General features: G+C 35.1%; 2 protein-coding genes and 1 long non-coding RNA gene across 4 annotated transcripts in view; 2 read left to right on the top strand and 1 right to left on the bottom strand.

Moving 5' to 3' along the window:
• The window catches only part of LOC103146948 (protein NLRC3-like), a 9,587-nt gene extending 6,671 nt beyond the window's left edge, over positions 1 to 2,916 (top strand). The window contains exons 2-3 of the mRNA XM_016677991.1: positions 2,171 to 2,320; positions 2,653 to 2,916. Of these exons, the coding sequence (XP_016533477.1) occupies positions 2,171 to 2,320; positions 2,653 to 2,659 (157 nt within the window). The 3' untranslated portion in view covers positions 2,660 to 2,916. The remainder of the gene's footprint in view (positions 1 to 2,170; positions 2,321 to 2,652) is intronic.
• A 1,750-nt stretch (positions 2,917 to 4,666) lies between these two features.
• Positions 4,667 to 5,099, bottom strand: LOC107837753 (uncharacterized). Its single transcript, XR_001663797.1, has 3 exons — positions 5,072 to 5,099; positions 4,858 to 4,963; positions 4,667 to 4,773 (listed from the first exon to the last, which is right to left on the bottom strand). It is a non-coding gene; the product is annotated as an uncharacterized LOC107837753 (long non-coding RNA).
• Positions 5,100 to 5,899: 800 nt separating this feature from the next.
• Positions 5,900 to 10,591, top strand: LOC107837752 (uncharacterized). 2 transcript variants are annotated; one of them, XM_016677989.1, is made up of 4 exons: positions 5,900 to 6,144; positions 7,189 to 7,387; positions 9,266 to 9,395; positions 10,443 to 10,591. In XM_016677989.1, exons 1-4 carry the CDS (start codon positions 5,919 to 5,921, stop codon positions 10,578 to 10,580), a joined length of 693 nt encoding a protein of 230 aa, XP_016533475.1. In that variant the 5' UTR covers positions 5,900 to 5,918; the 3' UTR covers positions 10,581 to 10,591. The 2 variants fall into 2 exon arrangements, with proteins under 2 accessions (XP_016533475.1, XP_016533476.1); XM_016677990.1 differs by lacking the exon at positions 5,900 to 6,144 and having other exon boundaries at positions 6,507 to 7,387; positions 10,443 to 10,551.
• Positions 10,592 to 11,075: the final 484 nt, after the last annotated feature.

Raw genomic sequence — 11,075 nt, forward strand, 5'->3', positions numbered from 1 at the left:
AGAGCAGCTTTATTTCTAGACACATGATCCAATAATCAACCAATAAACCATCAATAGCAGATAAACATCAATACAACAGCCCTGATTAAAATAATAAGATGATCATACAGTCAGAATGAAGTAAATGGAAATAGAGCAAAATAACAATAAACTGATTTAATTCAAACAGACAAAAGTCAACATTTGGTTTGAAGCAGGAATTTATAATCAAACTGGGTTATTGATCCTCAGATAAATCAGTCAGTTCAGTTTCCACTCATGTGTTCATGTGTTTATGAATGAGTGAAGTGTAGCGCTTCCTGGTGTCTAAGGCTAGATCTAGCACTCTGGGTTCTATCCATTTACGGTTACATCCCAAGAAACTGGTTTTACTACATTTCCCATGAACCACTGTTATAAAGCATTCAACTTGGTTAACTGCAGATGTCTGACCCATGAATAAGACTTTATAAAAGTAAAGCATTTATTTATCAAACTTCAGAATGCAAATTAAAGTAGACCACATGTGAAAATATACCATCGAGCTAAATATGGTCACCAGCAGACCTCATGTCTGCCTGAATGAGTAGAACTTAAAGGAACATGTATTATCCTTTTGTATGTTCTTTAACCTCCTACTAATCAGGAAAATACAAATAAAACACATCAGGCTTTGACAAATACCTGGTTCAGAAATGGGGACTTTCCCTGTCTTTTAAACGCTTAAGAGTTCTAAATTGACTTATTCTGAACAGTCCCGAACACATAGGAGTCCTTTAGTCTGAACTAAATACTTTTAAAATAAATGACAGTTTTTAATTAGTGGGCCCACCATAAAATAAAATAAATGTCATTATAGTCAATCAACCCCCGTTGCAGGTCTGATTCTGACGACACTCACCGCTGGTCCTCGATCCACAGTGACTGGTTTATTATATAAGGTCCTGGTGACTGTCTCTCCAGATAACAGTAACTAATTCACGCCTTTCTCGGTAAAGGCGGAGGAAAAAGCAGCCAAGTCCAAAACAGCGGGCCCAGCACAGGCGTAGCTAGCCTCTCTCTCTCCACCGGTGTTATGCCCAGAAACGCATAACACCGGTTATGCAGACGGTGAGCCGTCTGCACACCGGCTCCTGTGCAGACGTCCGGCATCCAGCTCACCAAATGCTTCTTCCTTGGTCCTTCAGCTGTCCGTTGGCGCTAGTGCACATCGGAGTTGTTGGATTTTTTAGACGTTTTTGTCCCCAAAACGGGTCACCAAAGTTCTAGCACTCTCCATCTAGTCTCCTCATCGTCTCCCTCTTCTCTCCCTCAGTCCTTTAGATTAGTCCCGCCCCCCAGTCAATCAGAATTCAGGTAAAGTGTAATCACCCAATAGCAACTGACCTTAGGCAGAACAACCAAATAAAATATACACAGCACTATAGTCTGTCACACCTCGTATTGAGCTGTACATTACATACAAACTACCCAATATTGTTCGTTCTTAAAGTGACAGAACACAATATTTTAACAGAAGTTTTACTCCAACTGTTTATTTTCTTTTTAATGAACTCTTGCTCATTTCAATCTTCTACCAAAATATTTGGAAATTATTATATCTTATTTTAAGATATGAAGTTGCATACATTAAATGTTATTTTTTAAAACAACAGTAACTTACACTCCTGGGAACCCAGGGGGTTACAGAAGTGTAATTATTGCAGCTGTTGATCCTCCAGATAAATCAATCAGTTCAGTTTCCACTCATGTGTTCATGTGTTTATGAATGAGTGAAGTGTAATTATTGCAGCTGTTGATCCTCCAGATAAATCAGTCAGTTCCTCTCAATAGCAGGTTTCTGTCACTGTGGAAATGAGCTGCTTCATTAAATCACTGCAGCTTCATTAACAGCTCTAATGGCTCACTTTGGTTCATTTTAATTCCCGACCAGAACCATTTTAATTCCCGACCAGAACCACTGAAGGCCCGACTGAAATATTCTAACAACACGTCATAATAACATGTTCTGGTTCTGCTGGTTTGGACTCTATAAACCAGTTTTACTGGATCAGATATTAAACATCAGTTCATCATGTTTCTTTTACATTCAGTCAAATTAATTTTCTACATTTTTATCATTAATTTGTTCATATTTCAGTTTTAACCTGCATCCTGTTGCTTCAGCTCACATCTTTTATTCTTTATTCAGATTGATCCGCTGCAGGTTGTCAGAGATCAGCTGTTCTTCTCTGGCCTCAGCTCTGAAGTCCAACCAACATCTGACTGAACTGGACCTTAGAGGAAACAACCTGAAAGATTCAGATGTTCAGCAGCTGAAACATTTTGTAAAGGATGTAAAGTAAGTAAATGTTATCAGTGAGTCCATCTGCTGTCAGCATGTTGAACTAAACCAGTTCCCATCAAAGCTCCAGTGTTCCCAGTAAAGCTGCAGCTTCTCAGTGGAGACTGGAAGCTGCAGACTGGATGCTGAAAGTGTGTGTAGGTGTGTGAGCTTGGAGCTCAGTGTGTTCACTGCAACACGTTAAGATGAGAGCAGAGAGGAAGCTGCTCTGAACACGACTGAAGGCCCTGCTGCTCTTTCTACTGGATGTGCTGCGTCACTGACTGCTGCTGCTGGAGAGAAGCTGGAAACTCACTGATCTGATCTCTGATTCTTTCTTCTCTCTGCAGGATCTGATGATCTCTGTAAAGAAAAGAATCGTCTCCGTTTCCTGCTGATCCTCAGAAGCTGCAGCAGTTTGAGTCTAAAGAGACTCTGACTGGATCATGATGACCTTTGACCTGAATGGTTTCCATCCTGTTTATTTCCTCCTGTCTGTCATTTTGTATCTGATGTTTTTCTCTTTGGATGGATGAAGATGAAATTGTAACTCGGCTCCATTAATATTTTTGTATGTTAGAATATATTATCAATTTTAAAAGGATCAGTGTGGATATCTTCCTGTTCTTTGGGTTTCTCTGTTCTAAGTTTGACATAACGGCCTTTAATAGACCGTTGCAGTTTTTAGGGATTAGAGAAATGGGTCATAAAGAAACTCAGGTTTTGTAATCAAGTCCAGCCAAATTAGTTATAACAAACTTTACTGATGAATTTTAATGTAACTTTAAATAATATGTACAATGGAAATTAACTTAGTTTTGTTATATAATTAAAATAATGCAGAATTAAACACAATATTTAAAACAAATACTTATTTACATTATTAATAAACCTTTTGTCTTCATCCATGTGGCTACAATCTTATAAGCTCCATTATATTTTATCTTTTGTCTTTTTGATTGTCATTAAGCTGCTTTTACACCGACAGTTAAACAAGAAATTGTCCCTTCAAAACAAAAGCATCACAACTCAAACAGGAAGTTAACTGTAGGTGAAACTAATGAAGGATCTTCTAAGTTATTAGTATAATTATTTGCATATTGTCAACATTTTAACCCCATACTTCCCAGAAACTGCAAATGTTCTTATATATAATCTGTTGTTCATGTTTGTTCTGGATAAATAATAAATAATAGCATGTATTATGATTTTTTTTTTACATTGGTTTAAAAATGTATGTTTGGGCTAATTACATATTTAATCGAGCCGCTATTGTAGCAGCAGTTTTTTTTATCGAGTTTGATCGGCTTTAATTCCTCATCATCCTCCATCAACATGTTGTTCGTTTGGTGTGAGGGATGGTGAACACAATTAATCTACTGTACCATCAGTGAATGATCGATCTCATTGATCTGATGAAGAAATCTATTGATGCAGATTCACCTGAATTAAACTTGTATAGATATTGCTGCACCTGCTCAGCTGGTTTGGTCTTTGTGAAACGGATAAAATGTGATGAAATGATGGAGCTTTGTCAAACCCGGTTTTATTTCTGATCCTGGATTTCATAATCCTGCCTTAGTGAAACACAAACCAGGTTAGTTTAAGTTACTAACAAATTGACATGTCACTGTTTTACTGCAAATGTAGCTTCATTTATAATATAATATTAACACAAAGTTCATGTGATTCAGCTGTGAGATTAGAGAGAAAAAGAGAGAATGAGAACATACCCAGGTGAAAAAAAGTATACTTTAGTATACTAAATTTTAACATACTTTAGTATACTTTTATCGATGTACTTAAACTGTACTATTTTGGAACAACTAATTTTGTGCTTAATATACTTTAGTAGTATTTAAATAGTATTAAATTACAACTAATAATATATTTTAGTATACTATACATACTTTTTTTTGGAACAACTTCAAGTGTATTTATAGTGTGCTTAAAGTATACTTTTTAAATATAATATTTCAGAGCTTTATTGTTATATTTTGAGTGTAATAATTCTGTCTCAGAATTATATTAAAAATATATATTTAATATACTTCAAATATATTTTAAATATACTATTAATATATTAGTAATGTATTTAAATTACACTTAATTTTTATTTTTGATTTCCTGGTATTGATAAACTATAATTTTAATTACTCGTGAAAGTCTTTATTCCTACGTAACTATTTTGTACATGACATGCTTAACTACACTACAGTACTTACACTGTTTTAGGCTAAAATTACATGGAAAGATTAATTACACAAGATGCCCAAGGTAATTCCAATATTTTGTTTTATTACCGACATTTTAAAATTGTCCAATTTTACTCACAACTTTATGAACTTTACATAACTTATCAGTTTACACATCAAAAGTGAACACATGAACATGAAAATTTAAGTGTGACAATAAAACATTAAAGTGAGGATCAACGACAGAACATTCCAGTTCACTGCACCTTACAGAACCTACAAAAAAAACAATAGAGCAATTAAACAGAGAAAGCATTTGTATTTAAAGAGAACAGAAAAATGGCAACAAAAAAAAAAAACAATTTCAAGACGTTGTGGACTCGCCATGTATGTGACATCATAAGAACTGATGATGATTGGGAAAGGATGCCTGGGGTGGAAAAACATTTCTGGGTGTCTTTTTTGCCTGTTTATGTTGGAAGTAGAAAAAAATTGTCAGCAATGTCATAGAATCAGTTGATGTTGGCATTAACTATGAAGCTGTTTTAAGTGTGGACTTAAGGAGACAAACTACCTTAAAATCTTTCCATCCATGATCTGAACATGCTGATCCTTGCAGGGTGGTGAGGGGGGCTGGTGGTGCCCATCTCTAGCAGCCATCAGATGAGAGGCAGGGTTCATCCTGGACAGGTCACCAGTCCATCACAGGGCCCTGAAAGTCAACAACAAATAAAAAAAGAAAGATAAATGTTAGATTAACAAGGAGATAAATTCTTTCCAGTTACCTTTAAATCAAATCATGTTTATTAAGCACTTAGTGTTGGTAACAGAAGATTTTGTTGTTGAAAATGTAGCTAGCTCCTCATTGAAAAAACAAACTTACATCATAAAGACGATGTGGAGGTTCATCCTCAGAGCTGGTTGGTGATCTGGTGGAGTCAGAGCTGCTTCTGAGAGAGAAAAGTCTTTAAGTTTCTAACACCCAATCTCTATGGCTTCATCTTTCATCTTCATTTGCTTAGTTAGACTGCAAACATATGTTGAAGATAAAAACATTGATGAACGAGTTAGAACAACAACCTCACAATATCAAAGTCTCTCTGTCATATGGAGCTTAATTAAAACCAGGTTAGTTTATGAATTAAAGTATAAGTCGCAACAAACAGCCTCCATGCAGTTATAACATGAAGCTGAATGATTCACTGAGTAATATTCTAATCACAATATATACACAATAATATGTCCATCTTACTTGTGAAATGTTGTCTGTGGAGCCCTCACATCAATAATCCATCGACCAGAACAACAATATCCCTCAGTCCTGAGGCATCTTCTGTTGTTTTGATTGAGCAAAGTAGGAGGGTATACCGCTCCAAGATGGCCGCCGTATTTCCTGCGCCGGAGCGGTCCATGAGGCGTCTATGCTTATATTATGTCTATGGAGCCGCGGCTACTATCGGAGTCCTGTAGGTTTTTCTATCGGTGCTGGATTCAGTGGTTCTGCTGCTTATTGGACCATGAAAACATGGAGAGATGATGGACCTGAAAGGGGGCGGAGCTTCCAGCGGCGTGTGATGGATGATTGGATGAATTACAGCTGGTGTTTTGGGGGCGGGGCCTGTGGTTCTGACCCGTTAGCTCGTAGCGGTGAGCTGGTTATCATGTTGATCTGGTTTCTGTGTTCAGTGACGTGCGGTCAGGGGAGGCAAGTGGGGCGGAGCCTCTCCTGTCATAACGGAAAAATATAATGATAAAATAATGTATATTGCTATTTTCACCCTGTGGTTTGCACTGTAAAGTATTTATTTTTCATTCAGCTTAACCAATTTTGATATTTTTTTCTTCAAAATCGTTGAATTTTCTCATTTTTCCGTTCAAATGCTGGGAAGTGAAGCCGGTGAGGCAGCAGCGATCCGAGCCTCACCTGGGATTCACCAACCTCCCGCTAACTGCACTGGCTGCTGTTCTGTGGGAGCAGCTCCTCCTGTCTGTATGTCGCCAATAAAATGGATAAAAAACATTTAACATATGAACTGGTTTTCCATAATTTAGCTCATGGGCAATTTTAGTGCGAAAATTACGTTTCCATAACAGCCATGGTAGCCATCTTGAAAATACAAAAATTGTCAGTGAATATGGTTTCTGTGGGCCCAATTAGGTTTGATTTGACACCAAAAGTATTTATCTGTAATAAATATTGGTAGTTTTAGATCAACATAAATTTAACCTTGAAAACCATGGCGGCCATCTTGAATTTGTCAGTGGCTAACACTTTTCCCTTCCAAAAAGCCTTTTGGAAACATCTGTGTGAAGTCAGGTTCTTCTCTAAAACGTTACATTTTCTGTTGCATCCTTCCCCAGAACACCTGACTAAACGCCTCATTTTAAGGCCTTTTGTAGCTTTTGAATTGTTGATTTAACAGAAACAAACTGTGAAGAAAAACTCATTTCTTCAACTGTTGGAACCTCTTTTGTGTTTGTAGCTGCTCATGTTTTCATGTCTGTCAGAAGAAAAGCTCCTCCTCTGAGGTTGAAACCGTTTTTTTCATCAGACTCTGTTCTGCAGCGTTATCTCTGACATGATCTGACCAGTGGAAACTTTTAGGTGAACTAATGCTGAGAGTTGCATGAAGGCTGTCAGACTGTGGTTTGGTAACGTGGTTCATGTTGGAGGTCTATGTGCATCCACAGGCATTTCTTTAGAAACCTTCATTAAGTCGCCGGCGTTTCATCTCTACACCACGGTTAAAGGTCACAGGGAGCAACGGCTGCAGTTCGTTCCCAGCAGAGATCCGGTCGGCTTCAGATCCCAAACAAACAGACTTTCACCATCAGGGGAAAATGTTTCTGCCCATCTTGACGGTTTGGATCGTCCTCACTTTATCTGCAGGTAACGTACATTTAAAAAAGTTGGTTTGTCTACCTTTTTTAGCCACAGCTCATATCTATGACATCTGATGGGTGAATATTTAAATATTCCCCATGAATAACCAGTGGTTTTTCATCAAAACATTTCACTTTTGACTAATTTAGAGTTTTAAGACACAGCAGTAAAGTTTTTACATTTTTTTGATGTTCTTTAAGCAGAATAACTAACAGTTCTCCCTCTGCTGACACGTTTACAGCTAAAACCACTTTTTATTCATTCCAATCTCATATTTACTCATATTTACATTACCATGTATCAGGACTCCTCAGTGCAGGTAAATATGAACTGATTAAACATCCACTTTAAAATATTATTAGCAAAATGATTGAGAGGAAAATATAAAGGAAGAGGATGCACAAAGCATTGCTTAGCTAACACGCACAATAAAAATTATTTTAAAAATATTGCAAAGATAATTAAAATGTTGGTTTGAATCCCAAGAATTTATTTTATTTTAAGATAAAAAATTAAGAAAATTCCTGATGCAATCAATTTCTTTTCCTTATTTCTGGACTGGATTTAAAAAGCAACAAGTTTGCACTAAATAAATGCAGGAGCAAAACGTTTGCACCAGTTTTTGCAACAAATTGCAGAAGTTTGCACTTCAGCTACAGACACAATGCAGGAATCAAGAGAGAAATATTTTACTTTACCATAAATTTAACCAAAAGATGAATTAATTACACTTTAATAATAAGTTTTATGTTGTATGTAAAACAAAAGGAAAAGGAAAAAGAAATTAAAAATATTGATGTTAAAAATGTACCAAATTATGAAGTATTTGCTGCAGTTTTCACAAATAATATGGACTGACACTATATTATTATGCAATGTTTAGTTACAAGCAAATTTAAAAGGTTTGTACATCAAAGTGAAGCAACACTAAATATTTTATCAGTAAATCAGAATAAAAAGCAGCGTTTCGTTACATCCTGCCAACCGCAGTCCCTCCTCTAACCAACTCTTTTCTTCTTTACATATTTCATTTACGTAAACAAACATCGATGGGGTTTTCCATAAAAGCCTCATTTCAAACTAAATGATTCACCTCTGGTTTGATTTGATCAACATATTTCTTCTGGAAATAACATTGTCTTGCAGTACCCCAGATAACCAGCAGAGGGAGCTAAAAATCAGGGTGGCCTCGGTAAATCACCAGAGGAAGCCATGATGGCAGCCATGATGAATGTCAATAAAAATGTTTCAGTTCTTTAATGAAAACTCTGCAGGTGATTTTCAACAAACCGTTTATAAAATGAAATTTAAACAAATCAATTAAGCTTTTAAAACTGATTTATTTTAAAAGCTGCCTGTCTCACTCACAATCAGAAACATTATAGTGTAGACACATTTAGATAATTTCCACAAAAAACTCAGACATTTTCTAGAAAAAACAAAATTTCTGAGTTTGAAAAGTTGCTAGAAAAACCAAGGAAATAAAGAGATTAATCTCAGAAAATTTACAATAACTTCATACTTTTGAAACTCAGAACATTTTTTATGAAAATTTCTGAGATTAATCCTGAACATTTCAGAGTTTTTTCTAGAAATGTTTAAACTTTTCAAACTCAGAAATTTTCAAGATTTTTCTAGAAAAATCCTGAGTTTTTTTTCTCTAGAAAATCTTTAACTTTTAAAACTCAGGAATTTCCTTATTTTTCCTAGAAATTGTATGAGATTAATCTGAACATTTCTGAGTTTCTTACTTTATTTTTTCTGTTTATCTACAATATGCAGTTGAGACGAATGTTTCTGGACATGTTTTATGATAAACAGTTATTTTTACACCTGTTCTGATCAGAAATAATTTAAATTTATTTTTGTTCCTTGTTTTTTCAGGGTCGTCGTCTGGAGTGAAATGTTTGGTCTGTCCACCCTGCTGCCTGAAGGGCTCAGAGAAGGCAAACGTGGAAAACTTCAAGTGTTTCGAACAAAGAGCAGGAAAAGCCTGCCACAAACACTTCTTTTTGTAAGCACAGCAAATACAAAACAAGTTCATCCTTCCACCTAATTTTCTCCTCTCCCAGCAGGAGCACCATCCATCCACTGTTCTACATCATTACATTCATTAAATTACATACAGAAAATACAGAAGAAGGTTTTAACAACAATGTTTAACCATTAAATTAATTTCAGAGTAAAGAGTTAAATGCTAACGCATTCATGCTAATTATATTTAATCACAGGTTTGTTAAAATCCTTGAGTTTCAGTTTGATGTTTTCAAGGTTTGGAAAGGTTTTCAAGTCCTTGGAAGTTTGATGCTCAAACTGAATAGTTTTGTAATAAAATTCAATCGAACATTTCATTAAAATGTCAAATTTGGAAAATGTTTAAAGTTAAAATCAGATGTTTAAAGACGCCTGATAAAAATACATTTTCTCATCATCTGAAGTTAAATCAGACTAAACTTTAATATTTTAGAGAATTACCAAAATTATTTCTATTTGCTAAATGCCAAAAAATTAGTAAAAGCATTTTTTAGATTTTTTTTATAAGTTTTTTTTTTTTTTAGCATTTGAGCATCTTAAGATTTGGTGGCATTGTTTGGACTTAATATTTATTATTCTAGTAACTAGAATAATAAATAAATATGATTGATAAGTATTCTATTTATGAGTTATTGATCATCTTATATTTTGTACAAAGTTATTAATATTGGGAGATGTTTTAGTGTTAGTGTTGAGTTGTTGTCTCTTGTGAAAAAGAAACATTTCAAAACATAAACTGTTGTTATATTTAAGTTTACCTTGTCCTTATTGTAAAATATATTAACACAACATATTAATATTAGTAATAACTCGTATAGAATATTGAGTTGAAACTGTCTTTTTTAGTTAATTTATGTTTTTATCTCCAAACTTTTGGAAAGGTTTGAAATCTTACCTTGAAAATGCTTGAATTGGCTGTTTTAGTCTGTTTGGTACGTCCCCAGTTCAGCTGGCAGAGGTAAAATAAAATTTCATCACATTAAATATGTTATTTATTAGTCAAAATGTCCTGTTTGTGTCTCCGTAGGATCCTCACTGGCAGCGGTTTGCCGCAGTGCATCAAGCCAGACTCCAAGTGGCTCCAGGACAAGATAAAAAATGTGAGAATAAAAAACTCCTGAGTGATTCACACACAGCAGATCAGATAATCCTGCAAACAGGTTAAATCATCTTTAAAGCAGGGGTGTCCAAGGTGTGGCCCGGGGGCCAATTGTGGCCCTTTGACTCAGCTTGTGCGGTCCCAACTGCAGTTTAAGAATGTAGCCTGTGCAGAGCAGGTGGTTGACTTTTTATATTTTAAATAAGGGTAAAATTATTGCCAAAGTAATTTTATTATAATTGAAAATGTTACAAAGTTTTAAACTTTTTACTGCCAAGTTCTTCTAATAAATAGAACCAGGTTTTTTCAGAGATTCTTACTGAAAAGCATCCAAATCAGCTTTTATTTAACTTACTGAATTTGGATAAATATAGGAAACATTTTAAAAGAAACTGACCCAAATTATGATCTGATATCTGAGAATTAATGTTTAAAATTGATCTGAAAAGAATCTGAAAACTTTTCTCTTAATACAGGAAACGTAAAAATCTTTTTTACATTTTGGATCTACGATCCTTTTCTACAAGCAAAAAACAAAAACTGGAGAATTATACTTGCTTG

Source organism: Poecilia formosa, unplaced genomic scaffold (genome assembly GCF_000485575.1).
Source record: "Poecilia formosa unplaced genomic scaffold, Poecilia_formosa-5.1.2 Scaffold171, whole genome shotgun sequence".
Classification (NCBI taxonomy): Eukaryota; Metazoa; Chordata; class Actinopteri; order Cyprinodontiformes; family Poeciliidae; genus Poecilia; species Poecilia formosa.